Source organism: Protomyctophum parallelum (genome assembly GCF_964188405.1).
Source record: "Protomyctophum parallelum genome assembly, chromosome: 16".
NCBI classification, from domain to species: domain Eukaryota; kingdom Metazoa; phylum Chordata; class Actinopteri; order Myctophiformes; family Myctophidae; genus Protomyctophum; species Protomyctophum parallelum.
The window spans coordinates 2,385,605-2,405,721 of record NC_139711.1 but is presented as its reverse complement, the minus strand read 5'-3'; the positions used below and the strand labels follow the sequence as shown (position 1 = coordinate 2,405,721).

The 20,117-nt window shown below is 43.8% G+C and overlaps 1 protein-coding gene across 1 annotated transcript in view; it reads left to right on the top strand.

Moving 5' to 3' along the window:
* abcb7 (ATP-binding cassette, sub-family B (MDR/TAP), member 7) overlaps window positions 1-19,486 on the top strand; it is a 68,968-nt gene extending 49,482 nt beyond the window's left edge. Inside the window, exons 14-16 of the mRNA XM_083785215.1 lie at window positions 6,898-7,001; window positions 11,090-11,197; window positions 16,442-19,486. Of these exons, the coding sequence (XP_083641341.1) occupies window positions 6,898-7,001; window positions 11,090-11,197; window positions 16,442-16,669 (440 nt within the window). The 3' untranslated portion in view covers window positions 16,670-19,486. The remainder of the gene's footprint in view (window positions 1-6,897; window positions 7,002-11,089; window positions 11,198-16,441) is intronic.
* Window positions 19,487-20,117: the final 631 nt, after the last annotated feature.

The following is a 20,117-nucleotide window of genomic DNA, read 5'->3' as shown; positions in this document are numbered from 1 at the left end:
GCACGAGTTTAATCTCAACTTTTTTGCGCAAGACTGGCAGTGTTATACCTATACTTGTGAGGACCTCTGCTTGGATTCATGGCGAGTGGGGCACCGAATCACAACGCGCTGCATGTGGACTGCAGAGCAGACCATCGGCTTGGCAGTAGCCGATGGTCTGCTCTGCAGTCACATTTCCGATGCGCCGATGTGCATACTCGGTGCCCACTCGATCCATTGCATCCAAGCAGTATGAACATGGTTTGCGAGTCTTGAGACCACCACCCAAGCAGTTCCGTGCTACAGCCAATGAAAGCACAGGACGGCTTCTTTTTATAATAACACCAGTAAGACGCCTTAAAGGCGAGTAGCGACCGCAGAGCTGAGACACTACTGGAATAATGTCACTTCATTATTTAAATCAGAGGCTATACTTAACCCATTCTGACCGGGCACCCATTTTGGTGTCGGCATCATGTTGTGCTTTAGCTATTGAAAAATAGCAGATCTACAAGCTCATATCGCGCCACCGAGTGGCGCGATACGAGCTTGTAGGTCTGCTATTTTTTTAAGATATTTTTTTTGCGGCTTACGCCTTTTATTGATTTTTTTTTTTTAAGGGATAGAAAGTAGGCTGACAGGAAACGGGAGAGAGATGGGGGGATGACATGCGGTAAAGGCCGTGTCGGGTCCGGGAGTCGAACCCGCGGCACACCGCGACTGGATCACCAGTCCGGTGCCCAGACCGTTACGCTACGGCCTGGGCCAGGTCTGCTATTTTTGAAAAATCGAAGAGCGACTGACATTTTTAGAATCTGATCTCAGGTCAGAATGGGTTCATCAGACCAGTGTGTGTCCGGCGGAAACCTCGTATGAATCTGATCTCAGGTCAGAATGGGTTAATATCCAAATCCAACGGATAAACAAGTGCAGCCAGTGCCTGTCTTCAGTGTCTATATGAATACTCAAATGTGCTTTACATGGGGGGGGGCATGAGAAAACAAATACAACTTTATTATTATTACTTTATTGGGGGGAAAACAGTAAGACAAAGGAATACAATCTAAAACTGTGGATTGGACTAGCTGGGGAGTGCATTTCACATGGGGTTGGGGCAGACCATTGTCTGACCACGGACTTCCACGCCTGCTGCTTCGCATGGAGGACAGCTTCGTGCTGTGGTGAAATCACCGCGAGCCTCCGGTGTCCTCTGCGAGACATGTTAGGCTGAAGGAGCTAGCATGGAAGCAAAAGCTATATAAGTGGCTTCTTCATTCGTTGATTGGTTTGGGCTTTGTTGTCTGTCTGTCTGACTGACGGACTGAGCTGTAGACTGGAGTGCTGCTGCCGCTGCTGTGAAGGCCGTGCAGCAGCCTATTCAGTACTTGTGAAACGCGCCCAGTGAGAAACGTTCCGCGGTTAAAACAAAGGTGCGATTAAATGCATATATTTTTTTCGTTCATGTGTTTGGCCCAATGCTGCTCGAAACTGTGTGTGTGTGTGTGTGTGTGTGTGTGTGTGTGTGTGTGTGTGTGTGTGTGTGTGTGTGTGTGTGTGTGTGTGTGTGTGTGTGTGTGTGTGTGTGTGTGTGTGTGTGTGTGTGTGTGTGTGTGTGTGTGTGTGTGTGTGTGTGTGTGTGTGTGTGTGTGTGTGTGTGCGCGTGTGTGCGTGTGGCGTGTGCCCCCGTGTGTTGTGTGTGCAGCATTACATGAAGAGTGTGATGTGACATGCATGATGTGACGGATGCATGATGTGACGGATGCAAGAATTACATGCTTCCTGCACTGTAGTGGCACATTTCTGCGGTCGCAATAATAAGATGAATATCAATATAGATAGACTTATTCCGTGGTTAAATTCAGGTGTCATAAATATTGGTAGCAATATTAATATTGCTGTTAAATATGGCCTGTAGATCCAATGCATGCATGAACCACAGTGAGGAGATTAATTTGTGGACACGGGACATGATGATGATGGACATTGGACAAGTATGGAAAGTATGAAATTAGATTTTTATCTTTTCTTCATAAGGAAACCATAATTGTCTGGCTGCATTTGTCATCATGTCCATGGACACAGTTAACCCATTCTGACCTGAGATCAGATTCATACGAGGTTTCCACTGGACACACACTGGTCTGATTAACCCATTCTGACCTGAGATCAGATTCTAAAAATGTCAGTCGTTCTTCGATTTTTTCAAAAATAGCAGACCTACAAGCTCGTAGCGCGCCACTCGGTGGCGCGCTATGAGCTTGTAGATCTGCTATTTTTCAATAGCTAAAGCATAACATGATGCTAACACCAAAATAGGTTCCCGTTCAGAATGGGTTAATATAGGAGGCTTCACAGACCGCGCCGACATTTAATAACTTTTATTGACTCATCTTTGCTTCTTATTTAGAAAAGAGATTCATGGGGAAAACGACATCCAGTCCATTAAGGTAAATTAATGGATGAGTATATGTAGGACCGTTTCAGTTAGTTTACTTATTTAGAATCATTTGTTAAACAGTGCTGACTTTACTGCTTTTACTTTATAAACGGCCTTAAGTTTGAAGCCAAGTAAAGTGAGTGGATTTTACTTAAGTTCTCCTTTCTAGTTCACTGACACTGGTGAATTTGGTCACATCACTTATGTTATTGTAGGGGTTGAATGTGCATCATACAGTTTTAAGTTTACATGACCAAAACTCAATAACATGGCTCAATCTAAGGTCACATTCTCACCAGAGAGCTTTGCTGCGATTAAAACGAATCCTGCTGCGCATTTTCAGAAAGTGCGCTTCGTTTGGCAGGTGTGAAGGCTCATTCGAATCCTAATGCGCAGCAAAGAACCGCATTTTACTCCGCCCAAAAACGGGGGTTTCGCTTCGCTTCCAATCGCACTTGACTACGATTCGGTGCAGGTGTGAATGCAATCCGCAGTAAATAAAGGAAATGAAGCAAACATAATGTGGCGGGTGAGGAGCTGAACACAGTTGGAGACGGAGAAGGCATATTTTACGCAGCGCAAAGATGTCCCATTACTGTGGATAGACGTGGTCGAATAAGGAGACTGAAGCCCTGATCGAAATGAGGACGTGTACATTAATCAATTGCTTAAGAAAACACATAAAAACACTGCAGTGTAGCCTATTATAGCCTACAGAATATTCTGGCTGTCTGTCTGTGCGTGCCGTAAACATGGAGTGCTATGGAGTGCTGTCACTGTGTGGGGACTGGGGAGTTATATCAGTGCGCTCATGCAGTGCTGTGCCTCCATGCCCAAAAGAACAGTGTGTGGCGGCTGCGTGCGTAGAGAGAGAGAGAGAGAGGGGGGGGGGGGGGGGGTCCCAGACGGCACGACACATGCACGTTATGAGTGTAATTTTATCACCATAGATTTCACTGTGTAGGCTAGTTTATGAATGGAACACATTGATAAAGGTCCCCCCTGCTGCGTTTCCAATTGCTGCGAATGACAGTGTGAAGGCAAACCGCAGCCAATTAAATATGCAAGAACCTGAATTTCCCCGCCCATACGCATCTACCGCAGTCTACCGAAGTATTAGGTGAGAATCTGACCTAACATTGCCTGGTTTGGTGCTAACCAATTTCAACATGCCGTCCTATGTGTTGGGCATGACAATAATATAGGCAAAACAATTAAAAAGATTTAGCCAATCTACAATGTGTCCCATTGTGAGCTTGTACATTGGCTGTGTTTGCCACTATTGCATGGCTATGGGCCGATTCATACTCCTATTTTACCGCAGTAGCACCGAAGAGCCGACTTTAGGACGGTACCCGTCCCCCCGAACCTCAAATGACGTCACATTATAGGCTCTACAGAGCCGAACCGACTTTTATTCGGCTCTAAAATAAGAGTATGAATCGCGCCTAAGGCGGTGGTTAAGTGGTTAACACCCTTGGCACCATAGGGGCTACTGTATATCGCGCTGATAGATTAATTACCCGCTGCGTGCCAACGCAGCGATATAGCGGCGATAAAGCTTTATATCAAAACCAACCGGCCGACACTGTGACTGAGCACCAACCTGTAGCCTGGTCCCGTTGGCTCTCCAGCTTGGGGACGGATGCGCGCGCACGCCATAGGAATCCATTCATTGTAGATTCTTCGCTGCTTGTTTTCTCTGAAAAATACTATCGCGGCCGACATATTGCCGCTTGTGGCTAAAGACAAACCTCGTCCTAACACTGCTTCTCATGTGTGCAAGGCTGGAATAACCGGATGAACATCCGGATATTTTTATATATATATATATATATCCTTTTTTTTTATATATATATATATATTTTTTTTTTTGGTTTTTAACATTTAAAAAACAAATCATTTAATTTCCCCACACCTCCCCCCCAGCATAAATACAAATACATCATTGTCCTCTTTCTCTGTCGACCAGTCCTACGACTACAACCTATCTCAAACCCTCACCCTAACCCTAACCTCCCACGGGGCAGCACACCTAAACCTAACCTTAACCCATGTCTAACCAATGACTAGTCTAAACTAAGTATGCACCCCTCTCTGTCACATCTTTGTGCGCTGTATACTCTGTTTCCTCAAATGAAAGGAGAAAATAATAATAATAACAAACAAACAAAAGATAACGACGACGAGTACATATATAAATATAGCATACACAATAGCAAAAAATAGATGAAGAGAAGAGAAAAAGACAGCGTAATTTATTTCTATGAGCTACAGTACGTGGCTACAATCTTCTTGAATTTTTTTTTTGATTTTTGGTAACATAAAATAACCTATACAGAAAGACTGTAAGATATAGCGGTTGGATTTAGCGTGTATAGTACTTGGATGTCAATTCTGGAAAAGTATGGAATTATAAAAATGGAAAATGTGATATGATATGAATATGATATATAATATGATATAGATTGTAGAACAAACATGAAAGTCAATAAGCAATAAATGTAACATAAAAAAACAATGTATTTGGTCTGGATTGTATCCTGTTGTGATCCCTTGTTGGCGATCAATTGTATAGTGTGAAAACCACCAAATCGGCTTTATGACAGCCGATTTTCAGAAGGAGAAGTTGTATTGTGTGAAAGGATCTGGTGACTTTAAAAGTCGTACAATGTGTAATGTGAAACCAGCGTGCCACTGAATACGTGATTTTCCAAATCATCGTGTTGTTATCACCGGCTCGGAACCAGAATTTTCCCCGATTCCCCCACACAGCGCCTCCGCTGCACTTCAGTTTCTACACCTACAAAACTCTGTGACAATTCTGACGGATTTGAAATAATAATATTATTCTTTCAAAAATACCACGCAGTGTTTTATTGTCAATTTCCACGTTGGTTTGTGAGCTATATTCTTAGCAACATGTTGCCTGGCAGGCGTATTTAGCAATTTGGCTCCCAGCAATTCCTGCATTACTCATTTATCGGCCTTGTAAACACGCCATGGCGAGCACTTTGACTCGACATCCTAGACACAATTACCGACGGTAGAGGGGTTGCTTCGTGTGAGTGATGTGATAGGAGGAGAGAGGTATAATATTAAGAGATGAGATGTCTTCTCATTAATTTGTCTGCGGCGGTACTGGTACGTACGTGACTGCCGCTCGAGCGTTTGTTGCCGGAGGGTCAAGCGCAAAGGGCCGTGCGAGCGTTTCAACGCACGTACACACACGCGCTCTCCGCTCGTCAGTGGTATTTATATCTGTGCCAAACACCAGTTGCTTTCTAAAGTCTTTCGCTCAGCTCACATGTGATAAAGGCCATACGTGTCGAGGGCTGAGTGGGAGAAATCTCTGTGGAAGAAATGGAGTCCGCGACACTGCTATATAGGGAAAACTCCGCTCCCATGAGGAAGAAGATCCCAGTGATCGAGACGTTGAATCAAATAAAGCAGTAGTGGAGCTGAGTTTTTCCTACCAGCATTGGACTCTTTATTTCTTCCTCTCGTACTGCCATTTGGTCCAGCACCTGGGCTAGAGTGCATGTGCCTATTACCTTTGTTAGAAATCTTTGTGCCCCCCTGCTTTTTTTCATCCTTTTTTTTCCTCTTTCTCACAATTAACCCATTTAGGCCTGACGTCGAAAAAAACTCATGTTTCTATATCAGTGGTTCTCAATATTTCATGTCAAGGACCCCACAAATTATCTGTAATTGGCCGCCGACCCCCATCTGAAAATATGTTGTTCCAGGGACCCTCCACCAGAAGCAAAGCTTTGAGTTTAAAACTGAAACTCTGAAAGAATATATATTCAAAGATTTGAGGCAAATTTTCAAAAATAGCACATCTACAAGCTTGTAGATGGCAACTTTTTTTTTTTTTTTAAGATATATTTTTGCGGCTTACGCCTTTTATTGATTTTTGAAGGGACAGACAGTAGGCTGACAGGAAACGGGAGAGAGATGGGGGGATGACATGCAGTAAAGGCCGTGTCGGGTCCGGGAGTCGAACCCGCGGCACACTGCGACTGGATTACCAGTCCGGTGCCCAGACCGTTACGCTACGGCCTGGGCCTGTAGATGGCAACTTTGACCAAAAAATGCACAATGAAAAACGGGTATGGTCAGGGTTCATGGCCATATATAGCGTGCCTTCAAGTGTAGAGGTTTTGATAATGTCAGACTGACATACTGTATGCGTGATCATATACGGAGACGTGATGTCACCACGCCTGACCATATATGGAGGCGTGGGGTGACTGATGGACTGACGGGAAATGCAGGTTTCATAGTAAATGCCATAAATATTTATCAACTGAAAAGTATCGACAAGAGCCCTGCGACCTAATAACAACGACATTGGATTCAGTGGAACAGCAACCGTTTTGGACATGCACGGTTTCATGCCCAACGGGCGACGATACAGAAGGTTTGAGGAACCCGTCCTCCGCTTGTTTAACTGTGCCTGTTGGCTTTGTTTCCAGGAGGGGAGAAGCAGCGTGTGGCCATTGCTCGTGCCATACTGAAGGACCCTCCCATTCTACTGTATGACGAGGCTACATCCTCCCTGGACTCTATTACGGAAGAGGTGAGCACACACACACACACACACACGCACACACACACACTGCATTACTATACAGGAGGATATCCGCATGTTAGGATGGCGTCGTGATTTTATGACGGCCTTTTTTGGGGGGGGGGGATTTTTTTGCCAGTCCACAACACCTCGCTGGTACTGTATATGCATAACCCAAACCATAAACCTTATACCTCTCTAATGCCTAAACCTAGCTCCAACCTGAAACCTTTTCCTAATTGTAAGCTCAACTCTTTTTATCCATAAAATAGGAAAAATGGTCTTGGCCCTTTACAAGTATAGTGATACAGGTGCACACATGCTGACAGTGTGCTGTTCATGTAGGCTGCAAGCTTATCCCATTTAGACCTGACTTTGAAATTAAAAAGATGTCTTTTCTGAACAAAACATGTTTCTATGTCAGTTGTTCTCAAACATATTCATGTCAAGGAACCCCAAATATATATGACATTGGCCGCTGACCCCCATCTGAAAATATGTAGTTCCAGGGACCCTCTCAGTAGCAAAGATTTGAGTTAAAAACTCGCTCTGAAAGAATATATATTCAAAGATTTCAGGCACATTTTCACAATTTTTTTTTCAAAAAAAGCAGACCTACAAGCTCATAGCGCGCCACTCGGTGGCGCGCTATGAGCTTGTAGATCTGCTATTTTCCAATAGCTAAATTATAACAATGTTTAAAACACCAAAATACCAAAAATAGAACACAAGACATATACATTCAGTCATTCAAGTAATTCCACAAATCTCTTTGTTTCTCTCTCTCGGCATGATTAGCGCTTGGTGATTGGCTCAGGAATGAGCTCGTTGTGTGTGGGCGTGTGGGTGCATGCGTGCGTGCGTGCTCGCACGCACGCGTACCCCACCCCCTGCCACCTGCCACCATTTCTCCCTTACCAAATCCCTAGTTGAGCGTAAAGCCCACAGTCTTTGTAAATGTTAACATTAACTAGAAAAAAAAGCAGCTCCCGGGGAAAACTGCGTGGGCTCGCTGAAAACAACTGTAAAGCAAATTATGTTTATTTGGAGTAGAAAAAGCATTTGGAGGAATGTAACCCTCTTAAATGCATTATTTTTCTTTTTTTATACATTTTTATCCCACGATTTTGTAACCCAGTTTTCTTTTCACCCAGTGCCAATTATCTAATGTAATCCTGGGCGATACACTTCCTCTGCCAACCTGGGGGGGGGCAGCGGACTGACCTCATGCCTCCTTCTATGCATGAGGAGTCCAAGCTGCTTCTTTTCACCTGAGAGAGGGGAATTTCCCCGGCCGGACGTAGCGCGTGGAAGGGACACGTTATTCCGACCAGTTCCTTTCCCCTCCATCAGGCGCCCCGTCTGGCCAGGGGGAGGTAGTTTTAGAGACCAGGATTACGGCATGTTTTTGTGAGGGTATCTACCCTAGGGGACACGGGGAGAACATGCAAACTCTACACAGAAAGGCCCTATCGCCAACCCCCGCCTCGGGTATGGGCACTGATGACGCGGAGGAGGGAACACGCCGCCAGTGCCCACAGCGTCCCCAGCGGGAATCGAACCCAGGACCTTCTAGCTGTGAGGCGACAGCACTACCAACTGTGCCACCGTGCCCTTTTGCATATAGAATATTAACAACTTGAACCATATAGCGTGCCTGTTCTGGGGTCAAAAATAGCTGTCTAAAGTTCACAGCACGTTTCAAGAATCACTGTCAATAGAATCAGCGTTTCAATAGTGTATCAATAAAATGAGTGTTTCCATAGAGTCAGCTTTTGAGCAGAAATTTTGATCTACAGATCTACAAGCTCATAGCGCGCCACCGAGTGGCGCGCTACGAGCTTGTAGGTCTGCTATTTTTTTGAAAAATCTTAAAAATGTGGCGCAAATCTTTGAATATATATTCTCTCACAGTGAATGTTTTTAACTCTGGTCTAAATGGGTAAAGCGTAGCCGTTGCTATGGAGTTGCTCAGGGTCAAACGGGTGGTTACTAGGGTGTAGTAGGCCATTGCTAGGGTAAAAGAGGAATGAACTCCCGCTGCACTAGTGGTTCCTACTGTACTCCAGAAAAAAAAAAATGAACCCCAGCATATTATTCTTGGTGAAACGTTCGCCAAAAGTAGGCTATACGAGCTCTAGACTGGATATATTTTTGCAAAAGAGATTTTTGGTGTGGAGTGGAAAAAAGAGCGCACCAAGTACAGCTTCAACTCGGGTATGCTTTAAATCCTCTATACCTCTATACTATAGAGGTATAGAGGATTTAAAGGACCACTTCACCACTTTTCAACCTATCTTCATATAATAGGTCCTCACTAATAATCATGAAAAAATGGCGCAATCTTTTTCCTACTCTGCCTGTGTCTCATGGGAGGGCTGTGGGCAGTTCAGAAACTGTCTTCCAGTGACATCATCGATGGGGAATACAAGCTAATAGAAACTGCAGGCTTTCTAGTCCTGAAAAGTTGCAATGCGAAAATGAAAGCCATCGTTCTCACGATAATGAAAATCGAATTCTTTGTATAAGAATATTGTTTAAAAAAATAAATCTGCCTAATGATGATGTCACTGGAAGACGGTTTCTAAACTGCCCACAGCCCTCCTATGAGACACAGACGGAGTAGAAATAAATCGTACCATTTTATCATGATTATTAGTGAGGACCTATTATATGAAGATAGGTTGAAAAGTGGTGAAGTGGTCCTTTAACCCATTTTGGGCGGGCACCCATTTTGGTGTTGGCATCATGTCGTGCTTTAGCTATTTAAAAATAGCAGATCTACAAGCTCATATCGCGCCACCGAGTGGCGCGATACGAGCTTGTAGGTCTGCTATTTTTTGAAAAATCGAAGAACGACTGACATTTTTAGAATCTGATCTCAGGTCAGAATGGAAAACTGTCAGGATGTAGAAGACATTTTTAGAATCTGATCTCAGGTCAGAATGGGTTAAGTGGTTAGTGGGACTGAGACGGTCACAGAGTTCTATTTCATCCTCCCATGGAAACTCTGGTGGAAATAAAAAGGAATTCAGAGTCTTCATTCGCAAGTTTAGTATTTTCATATTGCCTCGTTGTCGTCATAGCTTTTTATGTACACATTGGAACAGAGAGCAAATAACGACGTGAACGCACCGAGCCAGATATTTCTGAGCACTGTTTATTTAACCACATGACCTTAATCCATTTTGGGCGGGAACCCCTTTTGGTGTTAGCATTACGTTATGCTTTAGCTATTGAAAAATAGCAGATCTACAAGCTCATAGTGCGCCACCGAGTGGCGCGCTGCGAGCTTGTAGGTCTGCTATCTTTGAAAAATCGAAGAACGACTGACATGGAAACATAGCTTTTCAGAAAACTGTCAGGATGTAGGAGACATTTTTAGAATCTGATCTCGGGTCAGAATGGGTTAAGGGCTGATTTGATTTCATATATATCCTGTCATTCACATTTTTGCATCTTATTGTTTCAGATGAGTACTTAGTTACGTACATATTTCCTTTTTATTAATCTTTTTTACGATTTTACGATTGTATTGGCCTGTGTGGTTCCAGTGTTATTCCCTAAAAAGATGTAATCATCAGCTTAAATCATGGCTTAACTGTCTTAAACACAAGCTTAACTTAAACTCACCAAAATAATTGGATAAACTCCCCTGGCTGTCTCGGCCTTTGTCTGGCTCTCTGTGTTTCCTTTGTGAAGTCTTTTGTCACATGTGGTTCTGTCTTTACTCTTATTAGTATTATTTATTAGTATTTAATGTTGTGATTTATTACACTAATTCTAATAGTCTTCTGAGTTTAGTGTTTTAACCCATTTTGGGCAGGAACCCCTTTTGATGTTATAATTTAGCTATTCAAAAATAGATAGATCTACAAGTTCATAGCGCGCCACTGAGAAGAATCGTGAAAATATTTCTTTCAGAAACCTGGAGGATTTAGAAGATTTTTTTTTTTTTTTTTTTTTGTCAGGCCTAAATGGGTTAATGGACCACAGTGGAAACGAGTGCTGGCTTTTCTTAGATTTTTTCTTATCTCAAAAGATGTACGGCGATTTGCCGTTTTTAATCTAAAGTATTATTATTCCATTCTATTCAGCACATCCTGAGGTCGATGAAGGAGATGGTCAAAGACAGAACGTCGGTGTTCATCGCCCACAGACTGTCCACCATCGTCGACGCAGACGAGATCATTGTCCTCGATCAGGTACGGACCCGTTTCATCTCATCGATCGTATCTCCGTCCGTGGGGGAGTGTTGGGCGGGAGGAGTAGGCTCTCCCGGTGGGAGCTCCTCACTGGCAGTTGGAGCCAGGAGGATAACGGTGATAACTCACAGAAATGTGTGAAATGTGAGAAAAAAGGGGTAAAAAGCTAATAGTACTCAGATTTCTTTTTTGTTTTTGTTTAAAGGGATAGTTCAGATTCTTTTTTTACTTAAGCTCTATGAAATACTTGCCATTAACCCTTGGACTGCCAGTCCCAATTTTTTTGTTTGGGTAACAAATTGGCATATTTTTTATTAATCGTTTTAACATACAAGAAAGATCTGGTGGCTTGAAAAGATGTTTTTTCATTTTTTGTTCATTGATAGTGTATTCTCTCGATTCGCCACCAGATGGCGGGAAAGCACCATTACGCTGATTTTGGCCAAAATAGACGAATCTTCCTAAGTCACTTCCGGTTCAACGATCAACAACATCCTGTAGTATTTTGACCCTAGTCAATAGCTTGGCTGGTCCGGATTGCTAAGCTAATGCTATATTTTTCACAACTAAGTCAAATTAACCTCAAATCAACCCCAAAAGATCGCAAAATATCACATTTTTTACAGCGACGCACATAGAGACGGCGCGCGTGCACGATAGCGCACGATCACGCGGATTTCGGCCGTTTTTTGGTAAATTACATCCAAAAATATTAATATTAGCGAAAAAATATTAATTTTTGATCTTTTGACCCCCCGATAACTGATATTGATTGTCATTCAGTTTTTTCCGTTAACGGGAGGTTTAGATTTTTAGATTAATTCAGTTTTTTCCGTGAATTGTAGGCCAAGGGTTAATATAGTGGTTGCAACTGTATTAATTGATTGCCCCGAGTCCCGTGGTGGGAGTTCTGCTCTGGTTTTGGTGAAATATTAAGTAGTTCCGGTCATTTTGTGGGAGGCACAGGGGGCCACGCATTAAATGTTTTGTGTCCATATCACCACGCCCCAAAAATTGTTCCATGTGATACGAATGTGTCAAAGTTGAACGAAAGTTGCGCTAATATTTTAGAAATAGGTCAACAATACATTACCGGAACTACTTAATATTGACCAAAACCAAAGCAGAACTCCCACCACAGGACTCGGGGGCAATCAATTAATACAGTTGCAACCACTATATGATACAGCTTAAGTTAAAAAAAATCTGAACTGTCCCTTTAAGTAAAAGCATCAATGCCACAATATAAAAATAAAAAAAAACTGTAAAAGAAAAAGTACTTCACATTTTTAATTAAGTGCAGTACTTGGGTAAATGCACTTAGTTACTTCCAGTGTTAGCAGTGGCTTCATAAATGGCCAATTAAATTGCCGGCTCAGGTCGGTCTGCTGCAGCAGAAGTATGCTGTGTTAATTACCGTTCCAATTTGGTGGCTGGTGTAGTGATAGGCGTAATGGCCAGGGAAACGTAGCAGGCAGGCTCAATTCCTGCCACTTGTCACTCACCTTTATTCAACATACTGTGCGTGAGGAAAACGCATTGTTGGCCACATCTCATCATTAACCCATTCTGACCGGGCACCCATTTTGGTGTCGGCATCATGTCATGCTTTAGCTATTTAAAAATAGCAGATCTACAAGCTCATATCGCGCCACCGAGTGGCGCGATACGAGCTTGTAGGTCTGCCATTTTTGAAAAATCGAAGAACGACTGACATTTTTTAGAATCTGATCTCAGGTCAGAATGGGTTCATCAGACCAGTGTGTGTCCGGCGGAAACCTCGTATGAATCTGATCTCAGGTCAGAATGGGTTAAGTCACGAGAACAACAGGCCACTGTCAGCGCGGGGCCAACGTGATGTTTTCCTCCTCATAAGAACTCATTAGAGCAGACGGACTCGCGCGACCACTCGCCGCACCGTCGAGACGGTCGGGAGTGCGACGGTTGGGAAAGGGGACGGGTCTCGTTTGTCTCGCTGACTAATAACCGTGCGCTTGCAAGGCAGGGCCCGCTGCCCAGCAGACACCCCATGATGAAAGCATCGCCCCGGACTAGTAGAAAACCAAACGCCCCTCGCCCCCTTCAATGGCCGCCTTTTTATGTGTGAAAGAAACGCCTCTCCGTACTGTAATGTGCCGTTCGACTGTGCGGAGCGTGAGAGCTGAAAGTCACCGCCAGGCAACTGTTGTCATGTTTTTTTTTTATCCCATTTAGGCCCGACGTTTTTTTTTAAATGTCTTTTTTTTTCTGAAAAAAAAATGTTTCTATATCAGTGGTTCTCAATATTTCATGTCAAGGACCCCCAAAAATATATGAAATTGGCCTTTGACCCCCCCCCCCCCCCCCCCCCATCTGAAAATGTGTTGTTTCAGGCACCACCTCCCAGAAGCAAAGATTTGAGTAAAAAAAAACGTTCGCTCTGAAAGAATATATATTCAAAGCTTTGCACCACAAGTTCATGATTTTTCAAAAATAGCAGACCTACAAGCTCGTAGACCTTGTAGATCTGCTATTTTTCAATGGCTAAATCATAACATAATGTTTAACCAAACACCAAAAGGGGTTCCCGCGCAAAATGGGTTAAAACATGTGTCGAACGTACATCTGTGCCAGAGGCATCTCTTTGACACCGGTGCTCAGCCATACAGAGAGAGAAAGCGCCACGTGCGTTTGACCTCCCAACACACAACACTCCCCGATGCAGCGTTTATAATGCGACCTGTCCATCCGCCGCAGAGTTGGATAAGTGACAAAGTGAGCGGGTGGCATTCGTGCTTAGTCGTGCATTGGTGCGTCGCACGGTGGATCTACAAGCTGTGTAGATCCACAAGCTGTGTTGTCGAGCCACTAACGTTCCGTGGAGCTTTGTAGATGTTGCTTTGTTTTCGGTGCAACTTAAGTGTGAATCAAGCCTTGGTGGAGTGACTGTCACGCATCAGATGATGGCGGAGAGATCAGAGGGTGGCGCGGCAGCGAGGAGGCTTGTTTAGCCGTGTGATGCGGGGCTGCAGCGGCACAGCGTTTGCTGGTGTCATGAGCGGAGGAATGCCTGGGGGGGGGGGGGGGTGGGGGGGGGTGCTCATTAAAATAACGAGTGGTAGCGCCGGTCACGTGCGTGACTCGTGCGAGCTATAAAGATGACGCCGACACCTCTGCATGCGCTCCTGGGAGAGGTGGGGGAAGGGGGTGCCGTTATTTGTGTTTGACTGTGTGGGAGGTAGGCGGGTGCGTGTACGTGCATACACACGCGTGTGTGTGTGTGTGTGTGTGTGTGTGTGTGTGTGTGTGTGTGTGTGTGTGTGTGTGTGTGTGTGTGTGTGTGTGTGTGTGTGTGTGTGTGTGTGTGTGTGTGTGTGTGTGTGTGTGTGTGTGTGTGTGTGTGTGTGTGTGTGTGTGTGTGTGTGTGTGTGTGTGTGTCTGGCTGTGTGCAGTCTGCGTGTGTCCCATGTTTTTGCGTCGGAGAGAAGGAGAACAGTTGTTGGGGAGGCGTCACAGAGACACTCAGTCTCACTGATCTGGGGTCAGAAAAGACTACATGAGCGGTAGTTTTCAACATATTTTCATGTCAAGCCCCCCCCCCCCAAATTGTTATGCATTTGGCCACGGACCCGTCATGTGAAAAGATTGTGTGCCCCGGGAGAAAAACACAATAGCTGATGTGACACGTTTTGAGCTTGTAAGACCTGCAATTATTTGAATAGCCGAAGTATAAAGTTGTGGGTAAACGGATTTGGAAGCTGTAACGTTTCCCTGCGGATACTGTAACATTTTCTGGGGTCCCTCTGGAACCCCCAAAACGACCCCTGGGACCTCACAAATTCAAAGATTTGCACCACATTTTCACGATTTTTCACGAGTGGCGCGCTACGCTAATTCCATCTTCATTCCCTACTATAGTAATATACATATAGTAATACATAAAGTATGAATATAATATATGAATATATTATATTAATGTTATATTACTATTATGAGTCTGGATGTAAACGTCAACTGATTGCAGTGATCGGTGGAGGCAATGATCAACCTGTAGTGGTCAAGTTTTGTGTGACAGACATTTTATTAAATTATCATTTTACTTAGCCTTCTCTTGTCTGACGAGACCCTTTCTTTTGAGCAATGTATTGGTGTTTTCATTAATAAAATTACACATATCATATCATGACAATATATTTGTACATATCTGTCAAAAGGATCAAACACAAATGAATTGTGGTCCTTTGACTATGGATGTGTGTGTAAGCTGAGTGCCAGGTGTTGGAGTGGACTATGGATGTGTGTGTAAGCTGAGTGCCAGGTGTTGGAGTGGGGGTAGCAGAGATTCCGGGGGGAAAAAAGCCCTATTTTTGGGGCTAATTTACCGGAGGTCTAAATCATGACAGTTTTCTGAAAAACCTACTGTATGTTTCTATAGTGGTTCTCAAAGTTTTTCAAGTCAAGGAGTCAAGGACCCCAAAAGCGATATGTAATTGGCCACGACCCCCGTCTGAAAATATGTTAAAAACCTGAAAGAATATATATTCAAAGATTTGCACCACATTTTCACGATTTTTCTAAAAACTAATGTATAACATAATGCTTAAAAACACCAAAATGGGGTGCCCGGCCCGCCCAGAATGGTTTAAATATTAAATGGGGTAATTATTTGACTGTGGCCCAGATTTGAATTTATGGAGATTTGTTTCTCTCCCCAGAGCTTTGATTTAACTCCTTTTTAATGGGGTCCGTGCTGACCTATGCTGGAAGTGGATACAATCTCCAGTGTTGTTGATACAATCGCCATCTATACACATTATTATTATTTTTTCCCCAAATGTATTTTATATATTTATTTAAATGTTTTAACTTGATTTTCATAATTGAAGTCAATGGCAGTGAGATCGGCCTAGAATATATTGCTCAAATAAGACGTCCCACGTCATAGATAGTGACAAGTGTATAGACAGCTGGGGCGTCACAGATCGGCATCATGAAGTCCAAGATCTCCTCATGGGGGAGATGTAAAGTCACAGATGCTGGACAACAGAGCAGTTGAAAAGGAAAAAGTCTGCCCTCTGGATCAAGCTCCATAGTAGTTGAATTGAATTGTCATTGAATTGCACCGCCCAAAGTGACATCTTCCAAGGCGTTGTTTTCAGCTTCCCCAGAAAGATGCAAATGGTAATAATAAACTCCCATTCTAAGCGCTCGTCCAGTCTCTCTTTTCCCCTCATGCACTTCTTTGCTATTCCCTCTGTCCCCCAGGGTCGAGTAGCGGAGCGCGGAGACCACGCCGCGCTCCTGGCCACGCCCGGCAGCCTGTACGCCGAGCTGTGGAACACCCAGAACAGTAAGATCCTCGCCGGCGGCGCCGGCGGCTTCGGGGCTGAGCCGCCCGCCGAACAACGCCTCTCCACCAAAGAAGAGGAGAGGAAGAAACTGCAGGAGGAGGTCATGAACAGCGTGAAGGGCTGCGGAAACTGCTCGTGCTGAGAGAGGAGAGGAGGAGGAGGAGGAGGTCGTTCAACTCCTCCGGCAGAGGCCAGCACTGGTGGTTCCGACTGCTCTGTGAGGATCATGAACACCTCCTGAAGAGAGAGGTTTGAGGAGCATATCCCTCAAACCACCAAGGTGCTCATAGGAGGGAATAATGTTCAGGGGAAAAAATATATAACCACAAAACAAAACAATGGCCCGGCCACTCAAAGTAGGGTTTTAAAAGCAAAAAGGCCCTTTGATTAACTAGACTTGATAACAAAATCAAAATGCAGTTTTTAAATTTATATATATTTTTTGTTGTCTTTGTGGTTATAACTTTTTTCCTTTTTCCCCCCAACTCCTCCTCCTCATGGGAGCGGAGAGATGCCATTGGTCTCCAAGCGGAGAGGAGGGGTGAACGCAGTCAGAGCCAGTGTGCCATTGGCTGACGTCCAGGGGACTGTGCTTGTATATGTGACGACATACAAACAACTGCACAAACCCATCGTCTGATAGCCTAAGTTAGCCACACGGACGCGCCTTTGCCCACCTGAACCCTAGTGTTTCTGTTCTGGGAACATTCGATGGAAATATTTAGCGTTACAGTGAAAACATCAGGGACCCTAGCATAGAGCCCTGGGGGACTCCGGTCAAGTATATAGGGTTTAGGTGGTTAATTGGCTTTGGCAACAGTTGAGGCCGCACACACATAACCAGACACATGCCTTGGACTGGAGTTTACCTATGCATTATGTTGATTTGAATTTATTTTTAAATTATTTTTCCATGTCATTTGAAAAAAGGATGTATAAATGTATATGACTATTTCAACATAAAACCAGCCTGTGTTTATTATTATAGATGCATATATACCGTTTGCATTTTGTTCCAGTAATGCCGTTTTGTCACCACGTTATCGGGTCACAGTCTATGCTTCCGATGGTAACAATAATACGGTATGCCCCGATAAAAGAATCACATTCACTTCATAAGGTCTTACAGTACCGTGAGATGTGCCAGAAAAAGTGTGAATATTTGGCTTCAGAGATTCAAAATGGCTTTTAGGGCATTGTGCAGTTCATATCTTTTATCTCTGGACTATTCTCATGGAAACTCACAGTATGATGTTAGGATTTTTATCATCATGGTCATTTTGATAAAACTGGTAAAAGAAAAGGAACGAAGAGTCTACACACTGGAAAGTGACTTGCTCCCAGTCAGTTAACTCCTATAGCGCCATTGCCGAAGATCATTGTCAATTGAAGCCTAATTTTGCGCTTTTATAGTGCATTTCGATCGATCGAGCCATAATGCTACTTACATTAGCCGGTTAGCTAGCTGTGTTGTTAGCACAGCACTGGATCGCCCGTCTTAGATCGTCGTCGCCGTAATAATCCGTTTCTTTCAATCGCCTGTATCTCCTACCTATTCCTTGTCCCAGATGGCATTTTGGTCAAAACAACATTTCTTTGACGGCACAGAGACGGCGATGTGGAGCTCTCCAGTGCGCCGGCATAGATCGGTCATGTAAACGAAGCCTGTCTCGGCTCCGTCGAGCGTCCTAGGATAAGCTACTTCCGGTAGACTTGAACTGTGGCTTTTCAAAATAAGAGCTCAAATTTAAAAAAATGCTGGCGTGAATTAGATCCAAATTTTTCAATAAATGCTAGCGGAGTAAGAGTTGATGTTTACCACTGACAGACTGTAGGGTCACTTTCCGGTGTGTGTGGGCTCTTAGTTCTTTTCTTTTCCACATGATTGACTGGTGTGTCCTGCAGCTGGGCTTTTTCTGGAGGATGTAGAAGCTCGTTTCCATTATTTTTGATAAAACAACCTTCTATGACCTGAATACTCAGACCTAAGGTTGGATGTTATAGAGCACCGAAGTCTGGCGTCACTTTCAGTAGAGGGCGCCAATACACATGTATTTTTTTATTTGCAGTGAAATCTCCATAGGGCGATTTTAGGTCGCTTCATATAAGAACTGTGTTTGAAAAATAAACGGACCACCCCGGCCTTTCTGTCAGGGAAGTGGCTGTGTGTCGTTAATGATGTCCATTCATATTTGATACAGCCAGTTTCTGGAGAAAATGGAATTAATGTGGCCGCAAAAGCCTTGAAACTACATATGAAGGCAATGTCGCTAATATACGTCACGCCCAGCAGTCAACACATTGCGTTCCTGAGATTCCTCGTTGACGTAAGCTCAGCTGGCGGTGACTCGACTCGTACTAACCATGAAACATTAAATATCAATCAATTAAATAAACATTAACATTCAGTTTCTGTTGTGCGACGGGCAGCTGCAGCCACCCCGCCTACCCGGAAATGTAGTCTCTGGGTTGTTTGACTCATTTCTAACGCTTATATTGTTACTCTTCGGGTATATTTGTACATTGCCACCTTCAGTCGATGCTTCATATCCATATGAGTGAAAAGGCCGGGGTGATCGGTTTATTTTCAAACACAGTTCTTATATGAGGCGATCTGAAAATCCCCCCTATGGGGAATACAATGCAAATAAAAAGTACACGAACCTGGGGACTGACGCCCTCTACCGACAGTGACGTCAGGACTTCGGTGCTCTATTACGTAAAGTTTGAAATTGGAAGACTTAACTTGTCTGGAGATTGTAGTCGTTCCGATCAGGACTGTCACTATGGGGGTTGTACTGTATTTGTACTATGAAGAGAATCCATAGAAGATTAGCTTGTACAAAAAAAATTAAAACCTCTCATAGCGGCTAGCACTGTGTTCCGAATGGAAACGTACATGTACGAGTGGCGTGCAGGACAGAATTTTAAAAATGAATAAAGATCAGTTCAATATTTTCAGATGTTTGTGAACTCCTCTAGTTTAATGTGTTGGCAGATTTGGTGCCTAATTGCATTTTAGTTCAGTTTATAGGGCCTTCTCTCTCTCAGGTTAATACATTTTGGGCGGGAACCCCTTTTGGTGTTTTGAAAAATAGCAGATCTACAAGCTCATAGCGAGCCACCGTGTGGCGCGCTACGAGCTTGTAGGTGCTATTTTTGAAAAATCGTGAAAATGTTTATTTCAGAAAACCGGAGGATTTAGAAGATTTTTTTTTTAATTTCCAGGCCTAAATGGGTTAATACATTTTTAAATGCTCATTAACAGTGAAATTGTGCAAAAATAAAAACGTAACTAATTGGATGCATATTCATCAGAGCGTCGGTGTGCCCTGGGCGTGGAGCAGGAGAACCCTGGACTGTTGATGAAAAGGAATTGTGTGTGTGTGTGTGTGTGTATGTGTGTGTGTGTGTGTGTGTGTGTGTGTGTGTGTGTGTGTGTGTGTGTGTGTGTGTGTGTGTGTGTGTGTGTGCGCGTGTGCGCGCAGTACAAAATCCCTCTTATCACCTGTCCACTTTGCATAAGCTCCATGCGACCACGGTGTTGAAGCACCGGGAGAGCGTTTCTGAGGACTCCACGTATTTCCAAC